The sequence below is a fragment of the Microcaecilia unicolor genome, chromosome 4 (assembly GCF_901765095.1).
Source record: "Microcaecilia unicolor chromosome 4, aMicUni1.1, whole genome shotgun sequence".
In the NCBI taxonomy this organism is placed as follows: domain Eukaryota; kingdom Metazoa; phylum Chordata; class Amphibia; order Gymnophiona; family Siphonopidae; genus Microcaecilia; species Microcaecilia unicolor.
In genome coordinates this window covers 13,716,078-13,742,650 of record NC_044034.1, presented here as the reverse complement: position 1 = coordinate 13,742,650, position 26,573 = coordinate 13,716,078, and the positions used below count along the sequence as shown (strand labels likewise).

General features: G+C 43.1%; 1 protein-coding gene across 2 annotated transcripts in view; it reads left to right on the top strand.

The window, feature by feature from the left end:
* Positions 1–10,791: 10,791 nt before the first annotated feature.
* LOC115468330 (short transient receptor potential channel 2-like) overlaps positions 10,792–26,573 on the top strand; it is a 53,238-nt gene continuing 37,456 nt past the window's right edge. For both annotated transcript variants that reach the window (XM_030199971.1, XM_030199970.1), the window contains exon 1: positions 10,792–11,367. In XM_030199971.1, coding sequence (XP_030055831.1) covers positions 11,353–11,367 — 15 coding nt within the window. In that variant the 5' untranslated portion in view covers positions 10,792–11,352. The remainder of the gene's footprint in view (positions 11,368–26,573) is intronic.

Here is a 26,573-nt window from a genome sequence, read left to right as displayed (position 1 = left end):
CAGTCCTATCTTTTACATATTTGGTTGTATTCAAGTGAGGCACTTTAAAGCATTAAGTACAAACTAAGACGATGCTGGGACCTTTAGACTAATTTATTCAAACACAATCCTGGTTTAACTTATCAAAATTTCCCACTAGTACAATAATAATTTTTTAAAGGAACAACGTACAAAGACACATCATCTTTATGCATTTATAGTCAAGATCGAGAGGAGGGGCTGGTGGTTTGGAGGCAAGGATAGTGCTGGGCAGACTTATACGGTCTGTGCCAGAGCCAGTGGTGGGAGACGGGGCTGGTGGTTGGGAGGCGGGGATAGTGCTGGGCAGACTTATACGGTCTGTGCCAGAGCCAGTGGTGGGAGACGGGGCTGGTGGTTGGGAGGCGGGGATAGTGCTGGGCAGACTTATACGGTCTGTGCCAGAGCCAGCGGTGGGAGACGGGGCTGGTGGTTGGGAGGTGGGGATAGTGCTGGGCAGACTTATATGGTCTGTGCCCTGAAGAACACAGGTAGGGTATACACAAAATTAGCACATATGAGTTATCTTGTTGGGCAGACTGGATGGACCGTGCAGGTCTTTTTCTGCCGTCACCTACTATGTTACTATCACCAAACAGGGCTTCAAATTTACAACTAGATTTATCCTCCATAATTAGGAGTTACCTTTCTACCACTTTTGCTTACTTAGCCAGCTGTGATGGCAAAGGGACTTTTGATCGGCTCTGCATCTTTCTCGGTGCAATTTTTAAGTGGGGTGGGAGCAGTGAGCTCCATTCTCGGCCCCAGTGTGATACTACGTCCAAGCGTACTGCTGGTGACATGGTACCAAAGGGGCACACCCCTTCAAGAAACATTTAAGCGTTTTGAAGGTTTGAGGGGCCTGCTTGTCTTTCTGTGTATATATTTTCAGTGCTACTCTTGGTCTGCATAGGCAGCAGCAGAACTTGAGCGCAACCTCTGAGTTGAGGGACAGGTATGCTGAGTAAGCCCCATGATTACTAGGCAGGACCAATAAGGGTTAGAATCGATGCTTTTACACTCATTTGCTGTGCTTAAAAATGCTTCTTTAATCAAAAAAATTATTCTTACGCAGACAATGCCTTTATCAACAGGCCTTCCTAATTTAAAATGATTGTATTTGTTTGTCCTAGAAATACAAGACTACTTAATGATTTAATAGTGGAAAGAAAATCAGACGGCTGCAGTATTTTGGAGTCCTGTGCCTTAGAGGTCCACTTGTGTTTCTTAAAACGGAACAGTTGGGGAGGGCTGATAACAGTTTTATATTTTAGGGCACTTTTGCCTTGTAATTGCAATATCTTATGTTGTGTGTTCTACTGTAGCCAACGTGCACCCTCATGTTCTGAGCCATACGCTATTTTGAAATAACGAACAAGATGACTTAGATGACGTTTTCAAAAGCTCTAGTAAATGAGAAGCCTTTCAATGACTTTGTAAAGGCTGCCGCATCTGCTGTCTACCTAATTTCTAATGGAAGCTGACCATGTGCTTGATCTTTCACTGGAAAAGGGGTTCTTTTCTGTATTTCCAGCAGTTGTCAAGGTGACATGGGCCTTCAGATCTTAATGTTCAGGTAGGAATATACTGGTCAGTATCCAGCTGGAGGGCAGTCAGTGTCTTTTTAATGCTGACCATTGCCGGCTTAAGTAGCCTCAGATATTCGGGACTGGGCCCTGTGTAGGCACTGGCCTTGAATATCTGAGCGTTGCTGGACTGCGCTTGGTCTGCCGAAACTTTTATACGGGTCCTGGCTGAATATCAGCCAGGAACATAAAAGGGAGAGGTTCAAAATACACAACACAAACGGTCCAAAAAAAGAAGCACAAAGGGCTTTCAAGAGTGGTACAAGTGTGCTTTATTGATAACCCGACAGGGGCTGTGTTTCAGCATAAGGCACAGCTGTCTCGGGGGTCAACTCAGTCAACTGACACTATTTCATAAGCTGTAGCTGAAAGCAGCATTGTAACAATCCGCTCGGAGGATGAAGAATCAAAATCTTTGCATGGATCAAATTGCCTTGTAAATGCGCCATTTTTGGGACCCTTGACAATTGATCTTGCAAGCTAAGGGCCTTGTTTACAAAGGTACACTAATGTTTTTAGCGTGCACTAACCATGTAGATGGCCATATGGCTGGCTGCATGGATAGCGCATGTGTGCTACAAACCAGTAGCATAGCTACCTGGGGCCTGGGCCCCCGTAGATTTGGCCCTGGACCCCCCTGCCGATGACCCTCTCAAACCCCCCTCCTGCCGCTAACCCTCCCACACCGCCACCGTGGGCTACTTTTGCTGGCGGGGAGCCCCAACCCCCCCCCAGCCGCGGTCCTCTTCTTTCCGCGCAAGGCTTTGTTCTGTTTCTGACGTCCTGCATGTTGTATGTGCAGGACGTCAGAGTCACAGAAACAGAACAAAGCTTTGCAGATCAGCCAGCACGTGCAGGATGTCAGACTCACAGAAACAGAATGAAGCCTTGCGCCGGAAGAAGAGGACCTCAGCTGGCGGCGATTGGGGTGCCCTGCCAGCAAAGGTAGGCGGTGGGGGAAGGTTAGCAGCAGGAGGGGGGGGGGGGGGTAGAGAGGGTCAAGGTGGTGGTGGTGGCGGGTGGTGCCAAAATGTGCCCTCTCACCTCGGGCTCTGGTGCCCTCTCCCGCCAAAGTCTGGCTACGCCCCTGCTACAAACTAGAGAATGACACGGGGACAGACCCACGGGGGTGGGGGACAAACTTTGTCCCTGTGTCATTTTCTACTTTGAAGCCTGTTAATGAACTGTGGACTGTTATTTATGTTTGACTGATGCCTACAATGATATTTTGATTTTTTGGAAAAACAAGCAAACATACTGGCCACAACTAGCAAAATTTGCATGGGGGATCCTGTACATCCTGCTACCAGCACATCTTCTAAGAAGACAACTTGTATTCCAGGAAGGACTGTGGAAGACAGGAGAGCTAGATTGAATGACGACTTATTTATCCACAGATTAAAAAAACGTAACAGTGCTTTATAGGGCATGTTTTTCCCCTCTAGGGCATATAGAATGGGTTGTATTTTATACCCCTGGACATTTTAGCAGTGTGAATTAGGATTCCTTTATGTAGTAGAAATCACCTATTGTTGGGGTTGGAAGGGTAGAGGGTGGTGGTGGGAAGGAGGGTTATTATACTACTACTATTTATCATCTCCATAGCGCTACAAGGCATACGCAGTGCTGTACACCATACACAAAAAAGACTGTCCCTGCTCAAAGAGCTTACAATCTAGATAAGACAGACAGACAGAATAATTAAGGATAAGGGAATAAAGAGGAGGTTAAAGGACAGGGCAAGTGAATAATGGTTAGGAGTCAAAAGCAGTGGTAAAGAGGTGGGCTTTAAGTTTGGTCTTGAAAACGGCCAAAGACAGGGCTAGACGCACAGGCTTGGGAAGTTTTATATATTATAATATATATTATATATTAATAGCTGCTCATTGTTATTATTGTTCTCTATTTGTAATTTATACATAACAGTTGCCCAGCATATTGTTCCTTTTTATATTTTAATAAAAAGATTTAAATATAAAATCATAATGTTCGAGGCTTCTGCAGATGAGGACAGAGCCCACGGGCATGGGGACAGAACCTGCAGGGATGGAGACAGGGCCTGCGGGGTCGGGGCTGGGATGGAGACAGAACCCACGGGGACGGAGACACACCTTGTCCCCGTGTCATTCTCTACTACAAACTCTAGCGTGTCTTTGTAAACGGGATTCTTAGTTTGATCACATTCCATATGTTTTTGGTAAAGCACTGTTGGGCACAGTTACATTGAGTTTTCCTTATGATGAATGTACTGTGATTATAACATGTGAACTGAGTTAAGACCAGCTGGCCTGTGGTGGTCCAACTGAAAGTTTGAGCACATTTATTTCACAAAACAATTTAGAAAAATCATTAAATTGTGTTTATTTAGATTACTTTGGCATTTTTTTGAGTAAATATAGTGCAGAGAATGGCATTGACGAATAACTGGAATTATAAAATGGTTTAATTAGCCCTTCCAAGCCTAATATTTCAAATGAACTGTTTTGTTCTTGAGATACGGAATGAGATGTATGAGAGAAGTAGAGTGAGAGGGGATTGTTTCTCAGTATTGGAATAGTACCTGCAGGTGCACCTTATTCCTAATGTTGGAAGCACCAAATTCATTGTTCCCCATCCCAACGTGAGAAGAAACCCAGAATCTGCATAAAATATAATAATACATCGGGTCCATTGAGCCTGCTCAGTTTACTTTCTGGTGCTGTTCCACTAACCCAGCTGCTCTGGATTTTCCCAGCCTTCTCTGTTTATAGCAGGCCTTCTTGTATTATATTAGTTTTGGCTTCTGCCACCTTCCCTCTGGAAAAAATATTTTCAGATTTACTAGGGATGTTGCAAGATGTGGACAAGCAGGTTTCATAGCCCTGGAGGTGCTGTGCATTTTGAGTCAGTCTGAGAATGCATAAAACAGCTTACAATGATTTCTTCACATTCAAAATGCAGCTAAACCCTCACCACAGCCAGAACAAAGGAGCACAAATTAGAAATATGAAGATAAAAAATGAACACAACACATTTCACAAAGCTACCATATTCCTGTTCATAAATTCAAAATAAAACACTTTTTCTACCTTTGGTCATTTTTATTTTTCCATCCATTTTTCTCTTTTGTTCTTTCTTTAGTGGGGGCGCAAAGTGATGAGAGGAGGATATTGAGTACAGAGGGTAAAAATGTAATGAAGAGTAGATGAAAGATGGAAGGGAACAGGTTGAAGGAGCAAGATAGGCGAGCTAAAGGGTGAGAGAAAGAGTTGGAAAGTTGATAAATAGGTGAAAAGTAAGAAGGAGATTTTGAGTAGACGGAGGCAGAAAAGAAATAAAGAGTAAGCTAAAAGGGAAAGATCAATATGTCAGACATATAATGAGGAAATGTAACAAGATGAGACAGCAGTGAAGAGAAAAGACAAATGCACAGTAGACAAAAGAGAATTATTAGAATCATAGGCCTTTTCAGCATCCATGGACAATACCACCAACAAATCGTGTAACACTAGTGCAATTGTCAGGATCTTCCAAAAGGTTTGCAAATTATGTGGGGTAAGTCTACCTATGAGCTAAACGAGGCAAATAAACTGAAAGCCTCATTGAAAGCATCCTACGAAAGTAAAGAGAAAATTAACTCCCCCCACCAAACTCCCTATCCATTGTAGAATTACACACATTCCCCTTACATGCTCCAGTATCTACTATCTATACTCTGCACTACTATTCCAATCACAGAATTCCACTCCAAACTTTCTCAGCTGCCATCCACTCTCCAACACACATCCATACTCAAACAAAACAAAAACTCTACGTAAGTCCTTTTTGTCCCTTTAACAACCAAATCCAAGTAGTTCTTCAGCTACTCGGGATCCTCAAATGTTCCGGTAGTATTAAATAAAGTTAGCTGGAGTCCCTACATTTGCTCCCTCAGTGCCAAAAACGTCGTCCTCTGCACTGTAGCCTTGCTTAAATCAGGGAAAATCCTCGTCTGCTGACCCTCAAACTGCAGTGATGCCCTGAGTTTAGCTCTTTGCAAGATCACCTGCACCTGTGAATAGTGCAGCACTCACAGTATAACTGGCCTTGGGTAGGGGACGCTGCTAGTTGAGTAGCTGGGGCCAGTGTGCATACCTGATCTCAAATGGCTTATCAACTTTCGACTCCAACATGTGTAGCAGCAAGTTTTCCATAAATCTGGTGCAATCTGGACCCTCAGTTCCTTCCCTGATGCCTAAAAGTCTTAAGTTGTTTCTCTATGCTTGGTTAGACTGACCCTCCACTTCCCTCTGCAAAGCGTCAATCTGTTTCAATTTCTGTTGAACCTGGTCCAGACGATCAGTATTGACTGTGCAGTGTTGAGTCAGAACCAGCACTTCCTCCCTAGATCTGCCTATCTGTGATTGAATATTGTTAATGCCTGATTGCAGATCTGCTAGAGCAACAGAATTATCCTGCAAAATATCTTTAATACTCAGGATCTCCTCCATAATTCTTTCCTTTATTAGGAGCCAGTGTAATTTTTCTCAAAGAAAAATTACACTTGCTCCCAATAAAGGAAAGAATTAACTTCAACATTTGAACCCTAGTCCACAAATTCTTTATGGAGAAGTCCCAGGAAACATAAGTACATAAGTAATGCCACACTGGGAAAAGACCAAGGGTCCATCGAGCCCAGCATCCTGTCCACGACAGCGGCCAATCCAGGCCAAGGGCACCTGGCAAGCTTCCCAAACGTACATTCTATACATGTTATTCCTGGAATTGTGGATTTTTCCCAAGTCTATTTAGTAGTGGTTTATGGATTGTTCTCCGGCAACGAATTTCAGAGTTTAATTATGTGTTGGGTGAAGAAAAAGTTTCTCCGATTTGTTTTAAATTTACTACACTGTAGTTTCATCGCATGCCCCCTAGTCCTAGTATTTTTGGAAAGCGTGAACAGACGCTTCACATCCACCTGTTCCACTCCACTCATTATTTTATATACCTCTATCATGTCTCCCCTCAGCCGTCTCTTCTCCAAGCTGAAAAGCCCTAGCCTCCTTAGTCTTTCTTCATAGGGAAGTCGTCCCATCCCTGCTATCATTTTAGTCGCCCTTCGCTGCACCTTTTCCAATTCTGCTATATGATACATGAATAACCTAATCAACCTTCCTTCTAGGAATACATCAAGAACATACCGTTCATTCCTAAACCTCCATTATCCTACCTGCAACAGCTTCAAGTATAAATCTACTTACGCTACCTCCTTTTCCTTTATCAGCACCCAATTATGGAATGCTTTACCAAAAGCTGTCAAAACTATCCAAAATCATCTTAACTTTAGGAAATTACTCAAGACCAGCTTATTCAAGAAAGCCTACTCCTAGGATCCAACATACAGTGGGGGAAATAAGTATTTGATCCCTTGCTGATTTTGTAAGTTTGCCCACTGACAAAGACATGAGCAGCCCATAATTGAAGGGTAGGTTATTGGTAACAGTGAGAGATAGCACATCACAAATTAAACCCGGAAAATCACATTGTGGAAAGTATATGAATTTATTTGCATTCTGCAGAGGGAAATAAGTATTTAATCCCTCTGGCAAACAAGACCTAATACTTGGTGGCAAAACCCTTGTTGGCAAGCACAGCGGTCAGACGTCTTCTGTAGTTGATGATGAGGTTTGCACACATGTCAGGAGGAATTTTGGTCCACTCCTCTTTGCAGATCATCTCTAAATCATTAAGAGTTCTGGGCTGTCGCTTGGCAACTCGCAGCTTCAGCTCCCTCCATAAGTTTTCAATGGGATTAAGGTCTGGTGACTGGCTAGGCCCTCCATGACCCTAATGTGCTTCTTCCTGAGCCACTCCTTTGTTGCCTTGGCTGTATGTTTTGGGTCATTGTCGTGCTGGAAGACCCAGCCACGACCCATTTTTAAGGCCCTGGCGGAGGGAAGGAGGTTGTCACTCAGAATTGTACGGTACATGGCCCCATCCATTCTCCCATTGATGCGGTGACGTAGTCCTGTGCCCTTAGCAGAGAAACACCCCCCAAACATAACATTTCCACCTCCATGCTTGACAGTGGGGACGGTGTTCTTTGGGTCATAGGCAGCATTTCTCTTCCTCCAAACACGGCGAGTTGAGTTCATGCCAAAGAGCTCAATTTTTGTCTCATCTGACCACAGCACCTTCTCCCAATCACTCTCGGCATCATCCAGGTGTTCACTGGCAAACTTCAGACGGGCCGTCACATGTGCCTTCCGGAGCAGGGGGACCTTGCGGGCACTGCAGGATTGCAATCCGTTATGTCGTAATGTGTTACCAATGGTTTTCGTGGTGACAGTGGTCCCAGCTGCCTTGAGATCATTGACAAGTTCCCCCCTTGTAGTTGTAGGCTGATTTCTAACCTTCCTCATGATCAAGGATACCCCACGAGGTGAGATTTTGCGTGGAGCCCCAGATCTTTGTCGATTGACAGTCATTTTGTACTTCTTCCATTTTCTTACTATGGCACCAACAGTTGTCTCCTTCTCGCCCAGCGTCTTACTGATGGTTTTGTAGCCCATTCCAGCCTTGTGCAGGTGTATGATCTTGTCCCTGATATCCTTAGACAGCTCCTTGCTCTTGGCCATTTTGTAGAGGTTAGAGTCTGACTGATTCACTGAGTCTGTGGACAGGTGTCTTTCATACAGGTGACCATTGCCGACAGCTGTCTGTCATGCAGGTAACGAGTTGATTTGGAGCATCTACCTGGTCTGTAGGGGCCAGATCTCTTACTGGTTGGTGGGGGATCAAATACTTATTTCCCTCTGCAGAATGCAAATAAATTCATATACTTTCCACAATGTGATTTTCCGGATTTAATTTGTGATGTGCTATCTCTCACTGTTACCAATAACCTACCCTTCAATTATGGGCTGCTCATGTCTTTGTCAGTGGGCAAACTTACAAAATCAGCAAGGGATCAAATACTTATTTCCCCCACTGTAAATCCTAAAGTCCTCCAAAGCAATACATTAATGGACTATTTTGGACTCTTGTTCCTTTCCCTTTTCCCTCCTTTCAACTTGTTCTTCTACACTCTCTGTTTACCACAATATATTGCAATTGATTAATAACCGGGTTGGCGATTGCCTTCTCGGTTTAATGTGAGCCTGCAAACATGTGGGAAAATGTGGGGCATAAATGTGACAAGGCGGTGGCCTTAGCTAGAAGATTGCTAGGCTGTATAGAGAGAGGAGTGACCAGCAGAAGAAAGGAGGTTTTAATGCCCCTGTATAAGACGTTGGTGAGGCCCCACCTGGAGTATTGTGTTCAGTTTTGGAGGCCGTTTCTTGCGAAGGATGTTAAAAAAATGGAAGCGGTGCAAAGAAAAGCTACGAGGATGGTATGGAATTTGCGTTCCAAGACGTATAAAGAGAGACTTGCTGACCTGAACATGTATACCCTGGAGGAAAGGAGGAACAGGGGTGATATGATACAGACATTCAAATTTTTGAACTAGGAATGATTTTAAAGCCCTTCTACATAGGCCATATATAAACAAAGACTTGACCACTGCTGGTAAAATATTCCACCAATGAGACGACAAATAAGTAAAAGTGGCCGAATGAAACGTTTTAAAAAACAATATTCTTGCAACCTGGAAAAGATAACATTAAAAAAATTCCTAGAACAAAAATCAGTATTACTATTAGCTGGGGACAATTCCATGTGTCATTTGAAAAGTAAGTGTAAAGAGCTTAAACATTGGGGGTATTTGGCTGGACTTATTTCATGGTGTGACATATTGGCCGCTGCTCTGTACTGGAGTTTGAAGAGAGTTGATTTAGTTTCCCGGTATTTGAAACTTACCGTATTGCTGCTCCCTTTTGAGTATCAGCGCTGCGTAACCCTAGTAGCGTGCTAGAAATGTTAAGTAGTAGTAGTATCAGTGTGGTGTCTATAGTTGAATTGCTTATCTTCACTATTTGATATCAGCGGTCTTGCTGGTAAACTCTACGTAAGTACATACTGGGACAGACCGAAGGTCCATCAAGCCCAGTATCCTTCTCCATCTTTTGTCTTTTTCATTGACGTGGGACTTTGAAAGCATGACACCTTAGCTTCTACCCCGATTATCACTGACCTTGCCGACAACAGCCTGACTCCAGGAGTTATCGATTCTTCAATAAATAACAGGGAGCCTAACTTTCAGACAACCATCTCCATCAGAACTTAGGAGGTAAGCCAAATGGACACAGAGACCCTGCAAGAGAGTTAAGAGAAGACAGAAGAAAGCAGAAACCAGAGACTGGGACTAACATGATGAGGAAATTAAATGACCTGGTGAGAACGGTAGAAAAGGATTTGTACTTTCTGTTTGTTGATTAGAACATGTCAGTTTTTGGAATGTACTTGTGCCAGAGCTGGTTTTAGACATGGCCTGGGCCCTACGAGAAAAACCTCACTCACCGGCCTTCAGTCTCCAGCTTTAGCATGAGCCACCTTTGGCATCTCTGAATTCCTGCCATTGCCAGCAAGTCCTATAAAGAAAACCTGTTAGACCAGGGGGGGTTGAGGTGGAGATGTTAAACCACTGGAGCTCCTTGTAGCTGTGGGGCCCTGTTTGCCCTGATTCCAGTCTGTTAGGACCTGTTTCCTAGGGTGGGACAGAGAACTGTCAGATTTTGTGAGACCTTCTCTCAGGCTTTGTAATAAGCGAGGCGTAGTGCCCTCCGGTGCATGGAGCCAAACATAACATGGCGCCGTGCCCCGACGGGCATGCGCAAACTAACCCAGCGGGGCGGGGGGAGGGGCCGGAGCAAAGGGGGGAAGGTTTCCCGCCGGCCCCTGGTACCCCGCTGGGAGGGGAGGGGACGGACAAGGGGGTATAACTCCCGGGCCGAGCCAGGACGCCATAGTCTGTTAGGACCTGTTTCCTAGGGTGAGACAGAGGACTGTCAGATTTTGTGAGACCTTCTCTCAGTCTTTGTAATAAGCGAGGCATAGTGCCTTCCGGTGCATGGAGCCAAACATAACATGGCGCCGTGCCCCGAGGGGCATGCGCAAACTAACCCAGCGGGGGGGGGGAGGGGCCGGAGCAAAGGGGGGAAGGTTTCCCACCAGCCCCTGGTACCCCGCTGGGAGGGGAGGGGACGGACAAGAACAAGGGGGTATAACTCCCGGGCCGAGCCAGGACGCCATAGTCTGTTAGGACGTGTTTCCTAGGGTGGGACAGAGAACTGTCAGATTTTGTGAGACCTTCTCTCAGGCTTTGTAATTGATTTTTAGACCAACGAATAATTGCACTCTGGGAGTTTGCCTCCTTAGTTTATCACATGTATAAATGCTTCAGCTACCTGAGTGCAATGAGACAGTTCTCAGGGTGGGGAAAAGAACAAGGCGGGGAAAACAGCAGCAGAAAAACAGCTTTAATTCCCCTGCTGGGGCCTCCAGGGCTTTGATTCCAACACTAGCGTTCCCCATAATGACAGGCCTTACTTGCTCACAATGCCTCTGAGGAACAGCCAGGTAAATTCAGCATTTCACCTGCCCCTGTGCCTGAAAGGAGCACATTCCCTTCCATCCTACTGTGCAAAAAAGGGAGATTGAGAAAGGAAAATCCCATTTCAGCTTCCTGCCTGGGGCTTGGGTTTCCTTGGGCACTGTTCACTTTCACGGCTACATTTTGATTTCTCTTTATTTCACAATGGATCTTGCTGCTAAGGAGCTGCAGTATCTTCAGTTTCCTACAGGACTTTAGCTCATGATATTTCGCTAGAGAGGGAAAGTAAAAGGAGTCATGGAGAACCTGACAGTAAGTACTGCAGAAAGGTGGAGCTGGCGTGGGTTTTGGCGTTTTCTCCTTTTGGGGTACAGCACTGGGTGTGTTACTCAACCCTAAGCAATTTGAAAATGTGCTTCTATGGTGTTTAGCAGTTTCTACCTTCAGGGCTGGCAATGCAGTGTTAAAAGGATCTTTGAAACTTGGGGACCCCCCCCCCCCCCCGTCCCTCTTTTTCCCAAATCCAGGTTCTATCTGGGCTGTTTTCACTGTGCGACCTTCCTGAGATGCAATGGGTCATGCATTTGATATACTGCTTTTCAGTTGTACAATCAAAGTGGTTTATATAATATATATATAGTTATTTTTTCCATTCATAGTGGGCTCACAATCTAAAGTTGTTGTTTTTTTTGAGCAATGGAGGATTAAGTAATTCGCCCAGGGTCACAAGGAGCCACAGTGAGAATTAAACCCTATTGCCTTGGTTTTCAACCATTAGACTACTCCACTCCCAAGCCCAGTTCAAAGGTAGCCAAAAAAAGACATATCTTAAAGTACCACTGAAATGTACTAGATTATAGAATCCTTTGCAAGACACAGGAAATAAATTAGTCATATTTGAATTAAGGTAAACAATTGTTCCACCAAGTTTAGGTCAGCTGCCAGTCTATTTCCTGTGTCAAATTCTCTTGTTTTCCTTAAGTTTCCATCTCCACTTTCTACCATTGTCTGCTTTGATTGTATTAAGTTGGATAATGGAGGTATCCTTATCCATACCTGAGAAAACTAGTTTTGGTAGATTGTTACACTAGGGGGAAAAAAATAACCTCTGTCCTTTCATTAGATATGAGCTGACCGACCCAATCTTCTGCTGAACATTACATCAGCTATTGAAGAGTTTTGGATTCTAACTGATAGGTTTTCACACAGTATCTGTCTAAACTCCGGAAACCATTTCTTATCTCCTGAATATTGACTGCTTTGTCCTTTTCTGTCTTGTGTCCCCTCTAGCCAGGTGTCATGCACTGACCACCAGTTTGAATAAGACCTGTGCTTTTCAGCTTTTTTTGAATTTTGACTCTTCACTACTACTACTACTACTTAACATTTCTAGAGCGCTACTAGGGTTACGCAGCGCTGTACAAATTAACGAATAAGGACGGTCCCTGCTCAGAAGAGCTTACAATCTAAAGGACGAATCACAGTGAATCACAGTGAAGGGAGAATCTCTCTTCTGGGGGGTGGTGGGCATTTATATATGATGCAGTTGGGGGTGAGAGGAAAAGGGGTGACGATCTACTATTGCAGGATACACTCTTACTGTAAGATTAGCACTGAAGGACTGAGCCTTTCTATTGATGTGACCGCACCTTGAATATTGTGTGCAGTTCCGGGTACCGCATCTCAAAGGTATAACGGAATTAGAAAAGTACAGAGAAGGGCAACCAAAATGATAAAGGGGATGGGATGACTTCCCTATGAGGAAAGGCTACAATGGCTAGGGCTCTTCAGCTTGTAGAACAGAGAGTTGAGAGGAGATATGATAGAGTTCTATAAAATACTGAGTTGAGAGGAATGGGTAGGCATGAATTGCTTGTTTACTCTTTCAAAAAGTACTAGGACTAGGGGACAAGCAATGAAGCTACTAAGTAGTAAATTTAAAACAAACCAGATAAAATATTTCTTCACTCAACATGTAATTAAACTCTGGAATTCATTGCTAGAGAAAATGATAAAAGCAGTTAGCTTAGCAGGGTTTTAAAAAGGTTTGGACAAATCCCATAAAGCAAAGTCCATAGACCATTATTGAGGTGGACTTGGGAAAATTCACTGCTTATTCCTGGGATAAGTAGCATAAAATCTGGTTTGCTCCCTGGGGTCTTGCCAGGTACTTGTGATCTGGATTGACCATCCTTGGAAACAGGATACTGAGCTGAGTTTGATAGACATTTGGTCTATCCCAGTGTGGCAATGCTTACGTTCTCATGAGAGGGGACTTGCTTTCTCAGATCATATCCAGACTGGGTTGTTTTGTTGTTGTCAGTGGACAGTAAAGCAATGGAAGACTTAATTACCCTGCAAAGCAGAGAGCTGTGGGGGTTCATCTGCAGGGATGCTGTACAGTGGTATCCACTAGCACAGTGCAGGGGCATAGCCAGACTTCGGCGGGAGGGGGGTCCAGAGCCCGAGGTGAGGGGCACATTTCAGCCCCCCCTGGCACCACCGATGCCCCCGCCACCGCTGCCACCACCAACTTTGACCCCCCCCCCTGCCGACGACCCTCTCGACCCTCCTCCCACCGCCAACCCGCCGTCGCCTACCTTTGCTGGCAGGGGACCCCAAACCCCGCCAGCCGAGGTCTTCTTCCGGCGCAAGGCTTTGTTCTGTTTCTGTGAGTCTGACGTTCTGCACGTACAAGTGGTGCCTCAAGATATAATTCCTGACCCCTAGACACCTCCGTTAATCCACAGAATATTAGGACCATGACTTGTCTAGTCTCCTACACTCCATAATGCACTTTTTACATTACATTAGCTATTTCTATCCCACATTAGCCGTGAGGATCAATGTTGCTTTCAAAGTGATCAGAAAATTAAATATTGCTCAAGAGTCAGGAATTTTTGAACTAGGAATGATTTTAAAGCCCTTCTACATAGGCCATATATAAACAAAGACTTGACCACTGCTGGTAAAATATTCCACCAATGAGACGACAAATAAGTAAAAGTGGCCGAATGAAACATTTTAAAAACAATATTCTTGCAACCCAGAAAAGATAACATTAAAAATATTCCTAGATCAAAAATCAGTATTACTATTAGCTGGGGACAATTCCATGTGTCATTTGAAAAGTAAGTGTAAAGAGCTTAAACATTGGGGGTATTTGGCTGGACTTATTTCATGGTGTGGCATATTGGCCGCTGCTCTGTACTGGAGTTTGAAGAGAGTTGATTTAGTTTCTCGGTATTTAAAACTTACCGTATTGCTGCTCCCTTTTGAGTATCAGCGCTGCGTAACCCTAGTAGCGCGCTAGAAATGTTAAGTAGTAGTAGTATCAGTGTGGTGTCTATAGTTGAATTGCTTATCTTCACTGTTTGATATCAGCGGTCTTGCTGGTAAACTCTACGTAAGTACATACTGGGACAGACCGAAGGTCCATCAAGCCCAGTATCCTGCTTCCAACAGTGGCCAATCCAGGTCACAAGTACCTGGCAGAAACCTAAATAGTAGCAACATTCTATGTAGAACCCCAAAGAGCAGCAAGATTCTAGAATTCTAAAGAATAATAAGATTCCATGCACAATTTCAAAGTGTAGCAGCATTCCATGTCGAACCCCAAAGAGTGGCAAGATTCCATTCAGAATCCCAAGTACATAAGTATTGCCATACTGGGAAAGACCAAAGGTCCATCGAGCCCAGCATCCTGTTTCCAACAGTGGCCAACCCAGGTCACAAGTACCTGGCAGAAACCTAAATGGTAGCAACATTCTATGTAGAACCACAAAGAGCAGCAAGATTCTAGAATTCTAAAGAATAATAAGATTCCATGCACAATTTCAAAGTGTAGCAGCATTCCATGTCGAACCCCAAAGAGTGGCAAGATTCCATTCAGAATCCCAAGTACATAAGTATTGCCATACTGGGAAAGACCAAAGGTCCATCGAGCCCAGCATCCTGTTTCCAACAGTGGCCAACCCAGGTCACAAGTACCTGGCAGAAACCTAAATGGTAGCAACATTCTATGTAGAACCCCAAAGAGCAGCAAGATTTTAGAATTCTAAAGAATAATAAGATTCCATGCACAATTTCAAAGTGTAGCAGCATTCCATGTCGAACCCCAAAGAGTGGCAAGATTCCATTCAGAATCCCAAGTACATAAGTATTGCCATACTGGGAAAGACCAAAGGTCCATCGAGCCCAGCATCCTGTTTCCAACAGTGGCCAACCCAGGTCACAAGTACCTGGCAGAAACCTAAATGGTAGCAACATTCTATGTAGAACCCCAAAGAGCAGCAAGATTCTAGAATTCTAAAGAATAATAAGATTCCATGCACAATTTCAAAGTGTAGCAGCATTCCATGTAGAACCCCAAAGAGTGGCAAGATTCCATTCAGAAGAGAGTCTCATCCAGTCACCATAATAATCTTTAACACCACTTTGGTGTATGTCCAGGTACTTCTCGTGCCCCAGGTACTGGTCTTGCCCCCCGAGCGATCAAAGGACTGACTGTATAGCGAAGGACTGACTGTATAGCGAAGGACAGTATTAATACGAGATAAGTACACACGGCTAGGCTGAATGTAGATAACACAGCCGACAGAGCCGCTATTACTAACTGATACCGGCTGCAATTATTCAATCTGTAAGGGAGTATGCATAACTACAGCTGAGAAGCATAGAAATGATATAAGCTTCATCATTGACTGTATGGATGTGAACATTGAATAGTCAGAAAAACTATATAAAAACATACAAACATCAAGCAGAGGTAGGAGGGAGGCACTCAATGATTAAAATTGTCATCATTTAAAAGACATACACCAGTGGTGTTAAAGATTATTATGGTGACTGGATGAGACGCTCCCTTTATTAGTAAATAGCATTAAGTTGCACATTAAGATAACAATATATACTTCTGAGATCTCCTCTACTGGTTTAAGTATTGAATATCCTAGAAATAAGCAGTGGATTTTTCCCAAGTCCATTTTAATAATGGCTTATAGACTTTTCTTTTTGCAAGCGACCTTTTAGAAAGCAACCTTTTTTAAACCCTGCTAAACTAACTGCTTTCACCACATTCTCTGGCAACAAATTCCAGAGTTTAATTGCATGTTGAGTGAAGAAATATGTTTTACGATTTGTTTAAAATTTACTACTTTGTAGCTTCATTGCGTGCTCCCTAGTCCTGGTATTTTTTGGAAAGAGTAAATAAACTCTGACCATGCCAAAAGCTCACATATAGATATAATATTAGTGTATTGGACTATTTGTTTGTTTTCTTAAGGTGCCAGCATGACCTGTTGGTGGCACTGCGCATGGAAAGCATGGGCTCCATTTCCAGGCCTGATTTTTGACTTTGAGACTGAGGATGCTAAGGAGATGGTGATCGGAGTCCCTAGGCGGGCAGGGAGTGCCAATCATTGTAGCATAGCCAGGCTGAGGTTTCCAAAGAGAACCACAGTGGGTGGTCCCAAATCATGACATCACAGTGGCTGAGGAAGGGTTGCATAAGAGATTTAAAAAAAAAATCTTACTTGAATATTTTGCTAATTTTTGTACAGATGTAAGGTAATCTTTTTCTTCTTATTATTTTATTTGGTGAGAGCTTCGTGTAACAAGTTTGGTTTCATCACTGATCACATGATTTATAATCTTAAAGTTAATAAAACATAACATCGAAATACAACTGGCTCTGAATCAGAATTTGAGATGACACGGGGTTTGGTTAATAGTGTAATTCAGTTGTCCTTATAAACTCTTGTCTGCTGGCTGCCCTAAATGTAAAGATCCTGTACAATGGCCTTTTTGAACCAATGCTGGCTTATACTCAAGATAACACCTTTGATGCCCAGTTTTAACTATCACAGAATTGAACTGAGGTAAATGCTTATGTTTTAGGAAAGTAGCATTTTGCCGGCTAAGTGCTAATATTCAGTGTGAGATAGCTGGTTATCTCTGTTGAATATTAGCGCTTAGGGCTAGATTCTATATATGGCACCCGAAAAATCCGCACTAAATACATTTCCTTCTATGCATATTCTATAAGCAGCACCTAGATTTAGGCGCAGTATATAGAATACAATTAGTTGATATCCCAGTGCCTAGAACTATGTGCATCCATTAACACCAAGGGAAACATGGCGTAAATATCGACATGTAGATTTAGGCACAGAGGGGCATATTCTATAACAGTGCGTGTAAATTTTGGAGTGTCCATTAAATGCCCATTTCCAAGCTCCTTTTGGCTCCATACGTTAACATAAAACATAAGAACACAAGAGTAGCCATACTGGGTCAGACCAATGGTCCATCTAGCCCAGTATTCTGCTTCCAACAGTGGCCATTCCAGGTCACAAGTACCTGGCAGAAACCCAAATCGTGGCAACATTCCATGTAGAACCCCAAAGAATAGCAACATTCTGGAATCCTAAAGAGTGACAAGATTCCATGCAGAATTTCAGAGTAGCAACATTCCATGTAGAACCCCAAAGAATATCAAGATTCTGGAATCCTAAAGAGTGATAAGATTCCATGCAGAATCTCAAAGAGTAGCAACATTCCATGTAGAACCCCATAGAATATCAACATTCTGGAATCCTAAAGGGTGACAAGATTCCATGCAGAATTTCAGAGTAGCAACATTCCAGACTACAAATCCCAGGGCAAGCAGTTGCTTCCCATGTCTGTCTCAATAGCAGACTATGGACTTTTCCTCCAGGAATTTGTCCAAACCTTTTTTAAACCCAGATACGCTAACTGCTTTTACCACCTCCTCCAGCAAAGAGTTCCAGAGCTTAACTATTCATTGAGTGAAAAAATATTTCCTCCTATTTGTTTTAAAAGTATTTCCATGTAACTTCCTTGAGTGTCCCCCTAGTCTGTGTACTTTTGGAACGAGTAGAAAATCAATTTACTTCTACTCGTTCTACACCACTCAGGATTTGTAGACCTCAATCACATCTCCCCTCATCTGTCTTTTTTCCAAGCTGAAGAGCCCTAACCTCTTTAGCCTTTCCTCATACGAGAGGCGTCCCATCCCCTTTATCATTCTGGTCGCTCTTCTATGCGTTACAGAATACACTTAGTGAGTTATGCATGTAAATTCTAATTATCGCCAATTACTGCTCATTATTGCTTGTTAAGAGGTGTTATAGTACTACTACTATTACGTATCATTTCTATAGTGCTACTAGACATACGCAGTGCTGTAGACTGGACATAAAGAGACAGTCCCTGCTCGAAACAGCTTACAATCTAAGTGGGACAAGCTGATTAGCTTGTTAAGCCAATTAAGTTATGCATGCTTGTTATAGAATACGCTTGGATTTTGGCATGGAACGCTAGGTACGGTATATAGAATCTGGTGGTTACTGTATAGCAGCTAACCAGCTATATCGCATGATACATCCAGCTATCTGTGAATATTCAAGTGCTGGCCGGCTGTGTGTTAGATTTTGTGCATGGTTAACTTGAGCAATTTTTTTTTAATAGGGACCCACAAAATTGTGTGCTAAAGCCTAGCACACTTTTCTGCCCAGTGTCTTTCAGAGCTGATTAAGCTTGTGTCGGAGGTGCCATTATCCTGAAGAGAGGCCCAACTCTTTCTCTGTTTCTGAAGCAGAGTGGTCTGTTCAGAAAACACTGCAAGTTAATTGGAATCCAAGGTCGTTGTCATTATCTTCTTCCCCAGGGTTTAATTATGGTAGAGGTGTAAACTATTAGAATGAAATAAACTGAACTTTCGGTAAGAATGTGAGAGACTTTACCTCTGAGAAAGCAGAAGACACTGGAAAATACCTTGAATTTGTACAGCTTTCTTGCTTCATCCCAACAAGACGCCAACACACTTTATAATATGTCAATATATTTTACAATTCTAGTACTTTAAACATGTGTAAGTGCACAATGCACTGTTCGATGAGGTACTGGGTGATTGCTAGGGGTGTAGATGTGGGCGGAGCATGAGAGGGGTGTAGGCATGTCTCCTACTTATGTGTGTAACTTATAGAATACTATCAGTCATGTTCAAAGCGTGGCACAGTTAGGCATTTGCCTATTTACACCTATCCTTGACTGGGCATAAATGGACGCACTTAACTTGGGTGTACCAGTGTGGATCTATGCCCTTATTCAGTGATGGAACCTTGTTGTTACAGAATAGATTCTCCCTACGCATCATTGGGATGTACCTTGATACAGAGTTGCCACCCCAGGGGGTAATTCTCTATAGGGAAAGGGAAATGGGACTTGATATACCACCTTTCTGAGGTTTTTGCAACTAAATTCAAAGCAGTTTACATATATTCAGGTACTTATTTTGAACCAGGGGCAATGGAGGGTTAAGTGATTTGCCCAGAGTCACAAGGAGCTGCAGTGGGAATCGAACCCAGTTCCCTAGGATCAGAGTCCACTGCACTAACCACTAGCCTACTCCTCCACTATGTACATTCCATGTAGAAGCCTGCCTTTGCAGATCAGCAGGACGTCAGACTCACAGAAACAGAAGTCTGCGCGGCCGCATTGCTGATCTGCAAGGGCAGGCTTCTACATGGAATGTTGGTAGTGGAATAGCAACATTAACATTCCATGTAGAATCTCAAATAGGGAAAGGGAAATGGGACTTGATATACTGCCTTTCTATAGTTTTTGCAACTACATGCATACCTCCTACCCACCCTCATCCTCCCACCCTGTCAGACTGTCATAGTAATGCTTGAATGTTTTCACTTATATACACTGTCAGCTAGCACATTTGCTTATTTCCGATCTGAGGAAGAAGGGCAACCTTCGAAAGCTAATCAAGAAATGTATTAAGTTATGTCCAATAAAAAAGGTATCATCTTATTTTCTTTTCCATGTTTTATTTTGTTTGATTTCTATTGATAACCTTAAGAGTGGACTAACACGGCTACCACACTCCTCTACTCTGCAACTACATTCAAAGTGGTTTACATAGTATATATGGGCACTTATTTGTAGGTTAAGTGACTTGCCCAGAGTCACAAGGAGCTGCCTGTGCCTGAAGTGGAAATCGAACTCAGTTCCCCAGGATCAAAGTCCACTGCACTAACCACTAGGCTACTCCTCCACTCATCTAAAGTTAGATGCCAGGATGATACATGCTAAGTGCAGATTCCGTAACAGCAATTGTGCATGTGATTCCTGTTATAGAATGGTAGTGTAAATCCGCATTTGTGCGTCTAACTTTAGACACGAGCATCTATGCTAGCTTAAAGATAGGTGTACATGCTCATGCCCTTCCCTTGGCCCTCCACACTCCTTCCTTTACTCTTACCTTCCCTTCCTCTCCAGGGGCTCAGATCCTTCCTTCCTGTTTCTTACCTCTCTCCTCACCCCACGATTAACACTTCTTGGTTTGAATATGCATACTATGTTACAATCCTCCCGATAAATGGTCTAAAGCTTACCCTCAATTCTGCAAATTTGTCATAAAAAACTCAATTGAAAGTTCCTATAATCTACTACTGGGAGGCATTAATGTCCATTTAGAAAACTTGCCAGACACCAACAGGACTGAACTCCATGCTTTTCTGTCCTCTCTAAATTATGCGATACCTTCCCCCACACCAACACACAGTAAGGGCCACCAATTAGATCTGGTTGTCAGGATTGCTGGAAGTCAAATTTATTGCTGGACATACTTATATTAATATTAAACCAGCTTCTGACCTCTGAGAACTTCCCCCCTCCCCTTCAGGAATCAGAGGAGGGGAAAATGGAACAAATTGTGTTGAGGGCCTGCTAGCCCTGTGTTTAATTGCTCTTGATCAGGATACCTTTTGTTCCATCTGGCAGCAAAGCTCTCTCTAAGAACAAAGGAGGCCAGACGTAGAGGCTCCATGACTAGTAACTTCAAAAAGGACAACCTGTGAAATTGCTCACCTCTCCTGGCTTCAAAGAAAGCAAACGGAGTTTTGATAATGGAAACATGAATCCAACTATTAGACTATCAGATGTCTGCTGGGAAGAATCACTATGATCCGACCTTTACAGTTGCTCTTTTCCATTCAACTGGAACCACTTCAAGAACAGCTCCAACCTACAACAACACGTTACATCCAGAAGGAGAATAGAACCCAACACCTTCTGGGAAGCTGTACTACTAAATCTGCCTGAAGACAGAATACTCGATTTAGAAATCGACTGGCCTAAAATCGGTCTCGAGATCCTGGATGAGATAGCACCTTTCCGGTCCACAAACATAAACATCCCAGATTATACCCTCCCTATCTCAGACAGCCTGAAAATTCTCGGTGTTACAATTGACTGTAACCTCACACTAGAGAACTAAGTGAAATCTACAACAAAGAAAATGTTCCACTCAATGTGGAAACTCAAACGCAAGTCACTTAATCTTCCATTGCCTCAGGTACAAACTTAGATTGTGAGCCCTCCTGGGACAGAGAAATATTCAGAGTACCTGAATGTTACTCACCTTGAGCTACTACTGAAAAAGGTGTGAGCAAAAATCCAAATAAATAATACCACTGTTATCCTGTACACTTTTGACCTATTCATAGCCTTCCACCTACTCAACCATACCTTGCTGCTTTCCTGCCTACTTGAGTTAGGTATTCAAGGTGCCTCACTCTCTCTCTCTGCATTTTATTCTGCTGTCTGTTATGTGCTGTCTCTTCTTGTCCCTACTCTTTTCATTGCTTTTTTAGACCCATTGCTGCTAGTAATCCAAACTCTTGGCTGCAGCCCTTATCGTTATGCTTACAACATTTATTTATTTGTTACATTTGTACCCCACATATTCCCACCTATTTGCAGGCTCAATGTGGGTTACATAGTACCGTAGAGGCGTTTGCCGCAGTGGCGTAGCCAAGGGTGGGCCCAGGCCCACCCACTTTAGGCTCAGGCCCACCCAGTAGCAGCATATCTATGATGTGGCTGGCAGGGATTCCAAAGTCCCACCACCTGAAAACTCCCAACAACTGTCCCTCCTGTATACCTTGTAAATAGCAGATCTTCACCTGCAGTGAGCAGCGACTAATGCATACTGCTCACACCAGCACCACAGCCTTTCCTCTGATGTATTCCTGCCTATGCGGAAACAGGAAGTTGCATCAGAGGGAAGGGTGTGGGGCCAACGTGAGCAGTGTGTATTAGTTGCTGTATGCTGCTGGTGAAAATCTGCTATTTAAAAGGTAAGTGTGTGTATGTGTGTGTGGGGGGGGGGGGGGGGGGGGGTGTATGAGAGACCATATGACATGCAGGTGAGAGAAGGAGAGACCAAATCACCTGTGGAGTGGGGCATGGTTCTTCTGCCCACCCAAAATTGGGTGTTTGGCTACTCCCCTGGTTTGCCGATTCGGTTGATACTACTACTATTTAGCATTTCTATAGCGCTACAAGGCGTACGCAGCGCTGCACAAACGTAGAAGAAAGACAGTCCCTGCTCAAAGAGCTTACAATCTAATAGACAAAAAATAAAGTAAGCAAATCAAATCAATTAATTGTACAGGAAGGAGGAGAGGAGGGTAGGTGGAGGCGAGTGGTTACTAGTGGTTACGAGTCAAAAGCAATGTTAAAGAGGTGGGCTTTCAGTCTAGATTTAAAGGTGGCCAAGGATGGGGCAAGACGTAGGGGCTCAGGAAATTTATTCCAGGCGTAGGGTGCAACGAGACAGAAGGCGCGAAGTCTGGAGTTGGCAGTAGTGGAGAAGGGAACAGATAAGAAGGATTTATCCATGGAGCGGAGTGCACGGGAAGGGGTGTAGGGAAGGACAAGTGTGGAGAGATACTGGGGAGCAGCAGAGTGAGTACATTTATAGGTTAGTAGAAGAAGTTTGAACAGGATGCGAAAACGGATAGGGAGCCAGTGAAGCAACTTGAGGAGAGGGGTAGTATGAGTAAAGCGACCCTGACAGAAGACGAGACGGGCAGCAGAGTTTTGAACCAATTGGAGAGGGGAGAGGTGACTAAGTGGGAGGCCAGCAAGAAGCAGATTGCAGTAGTCTAACCGAGAGGTGACAAGGGTGTGGATAAGGGTTTTGGTAGAGTGCTCGGAAAGAAAGGGGCGGATTTTATGAATGTTGTAAAGAAAGAAATGACAGGTCTTGGTGATCTGCTGGATATGAGCAGAGAAGGAGAGAGAAGAGTCAAAGATGACCCCAAGGTTTCGAGCTGAGGAGACAGGGAGAATGAGAGAGCCATCAACAGAAATAGAAAACGGGAGGAGTGGGGAGGTGGGTTTGGGGGGAAAAATGAGAAGCTCGGTTTTGGTCATGTTTAATTTCAGGTGGCGTTGAGACATCCAGACAGCAATGTCAGACAAGCACGCTGAAACTTTGGTTTGGATGCAAGGTGAGATATCAGGGGTAAAAAGGTAGATTTGGGAGTCATCAGCATAGAGATGGTAGAAAAAGCCATGGGATGAGATTAATGAACCAAGGGAAGAAGTGTAGATAGAAAAGAGGAGGGGACCAAGAACAGAACCCTGAGGTACGCCGACAGGCAGAGGGATAGAAGTAGAAGAGGATCCACCAGAGTGAACACTGAAGGTGCAGAGGGAGAGGTAGGAAGAGAACCAGGAAAGGATAGAGCCCTGGAATCCAAGTGAGGACAGGGTATCGAGGATAGCAGATACAAAGTTATATTGTGGTCAGGTTAGGTAGGTGTGAATCAGGCATCATGGGGTCGAAGGAAGTGAAGATTATAAATTGTCCAGTACAGGGTGCTGGGATTTATGTTGGATCGGTGGGATAGGCCTTTTTGAAGAGGTGAGTTTTGAGTGATTTCCTGAAGTTTAAGTGGCCATGGATTGTTCTCACAGCATTTGGGAGTCCGTTCAGACTGTATTTATCATCAGTTCCTCTTCCACTGCTATAGGTTGTCTTCAGGCTGTCATTAGATGGCTTGATAATGTATTTCTGAACTATAAAATCTGAGGCTATTCATTTCCACAGTCCCTACTTGGTGCCCCCCCCCCCTCTAATAATAGACTCTGATTTCTCTTTTCAGGACATGGTTCTCATTCTTGTGGCCACCCACATTGCAATCTTTTTCCTACAGAATATTTGTTCTGTTTGATTCAATTTATTTATTTGTGACATTTATATCCCACATTATCCCAAACAAGTTTGAGTTCAATGTGGCTTTTAATAAACAGTATAGGAAACATAACAAAGAATAATGCATAAGAAAGTAATTTGTTGTAAGAATCCAATTTTATAATACAGTATCATAACCATACTGGGATAACTATGGAAGTTATACATTTAGAAAATCTATTATGAATGAGAAATTGTACATGAAGCAAATAGAAGGTTAATGGTAAATAGAGTAATAACCAATTCAGGTAATAATTAGTTGTTTGAGATATGGTTGTTCTTTGTGAGGGTTTGTTTGAATAGGAACAATTTGAGGATTTTTTGGAATCTAGTATATTCCTGCATATTTCTTGTTTTGGGTGGTAAGGAGTTCCACTATTGAGTTCCACCATTTAGTTCCTAAGTAAGCGGGCGTCTGCAGAGTGGGCAGTTTTGTAGATTACTTTTTTGCAATTTGGGAGGTGTAGTCTGAGGTAGTTTCTTGCCTCATATTTGGTGTATCTTTGAGGTAAGTTTATTAATGGTACCATATAGTCTGGAGCTGTGACATTTAGTATTTCAAAGATTAAGGTACATAATTTGAAGGTGATTCTCGCTTTGATGGGAAGCCAGTTTAATTTGATTAATAAAGGGGAGGCACTTTCAAAACGAGTGGGCAAACGCCTTTGACGGTACTATGTAAGCCATCTTACACTAAGATTATGTAATGACTATATCATATTAACACCCTGTAAGCCACATTGAGCCTGCAAAAAGGTAGGATAATGTGGGGTACAAATGCAATAAATAATAATAATAATAATAATGTTGAGCCTGCAAATAGATGGGAAAATGTGGGGTACAAATGCAATAAATAAATAAATATATGAACCTGGCTGCAGTGTTGAGCTGTTTGGAGTTTTTTCAACAGGTATTCCTTACAGCCAGCTTATATGGCATTACAGTAATCGAATTGGGATAATGTTAATGATTGTACCAATAGTCTGAATGTTTCGGATGAGAAATAGGGTCTGATCCTTTCTAGTTTCCAAAGAGACCTAAAAGATTTTGTGATTACTGAGGAAACTTGAGTATCAAATGTTTATCTATAATTGTACCTAGAATTTTCAGATTATTGTCAATGGGGAATGAAGTGTTGACAATTGTGAAACTGTTGTAGTCATTTTGGTCAAATAGGTTGGTAATGACCATGAATTTCGTTTTTTCTTTATTTAGCTTTAGTTTGGATTCTGAGGCCCAGGTTTCCATCAGATTTAAGCCAAGTTTTGCCTTTCGTAAGATGTGTTTAATGTTCTTTTTGAAGGTTATGTATATGGTAACATCAGCATATATGAATCTTTTGAGTCCTGCTGTTTCTAGTCTGTTACCTAGAGGTGACATCGTTGCATTAAACAGTATGGGCAGTGGAGAACCCTGAGGGACGCCACAGTCCGGTGACCAAGGAGAGGATAAGGTTTCTTTCATTTCACTTTGTAAGATCTTGACTTTAGGAATCCTTGAAATCGTTTGTGGACTGTGCAACATATACCAAAGTTGTCTGGTATGTTTAGTAGGCTATTATGATCTACTACATCGAATGCGCTAGACATATCGAACTGCATTATTAAGATCTTAGACCCTATGCTCATTAATATTCTGAGATTTGATAGTAGGGTAGTAAGGACAGTCTCGGTGCTATAGCATGGTCTGAAACTTGATTGCGATTTGTGTAGTAGGGAGAAATGTGAAAGGTAGTCCATAGTTTGTGCTGCTACTGTTCCTTCCATCACCTTTATCATCAAAGGAATGGAGGCTACTGGTCTGTAGTTTGTTACATCAGTTATGGTGATTGAATTGTTTTCTGGTATTGGTGTTAGGCTAATAGAACCTTTATTATTAGGGAAAGCGCTGTGGAATAGTAGGAAGGAGATTAATGCATTCCCTCTTTAACATATAGTGCTACTATCTTTACCCAGATTGATCCACTTTATCATTGTGATATAATTTTTACTCTAGTATCGTAGTATCCCATTGATCATCCTTCTTCCATCAGGTCTCTGAAATGCCTATTATATCTACTTTCTCATCTAGTGTTACATACTCTAACTCTCCCCATCTTATTTTTTAGGCTTCTAACATTTACATACAGACACTTCAAAGTGTGTTTTTTTTTGTATTTGGATCTACAACCTGCTTGGCAGTTGACATGAATAATTTGTCATTTGTTCTCTGTTTGCTCTTTTATTAAAGGCATCTGCTTCCTTTTGCCTTTGTTGCAACCTCTCTATCAGGATGCCCCAGTGGCGTAGCCAAGGGTGGGCCCGGGTGGGCCCAGGCCCACCCACTTTGGGATCAGGCCCATCCAGTAGCAGTACACCTATGATGTGGCTGGCAGGGATCCCCAAGCCCCACCAGCCAAAAACTCCCAACAACTGTCCCTCCTGCATACCTCGTAAATAGC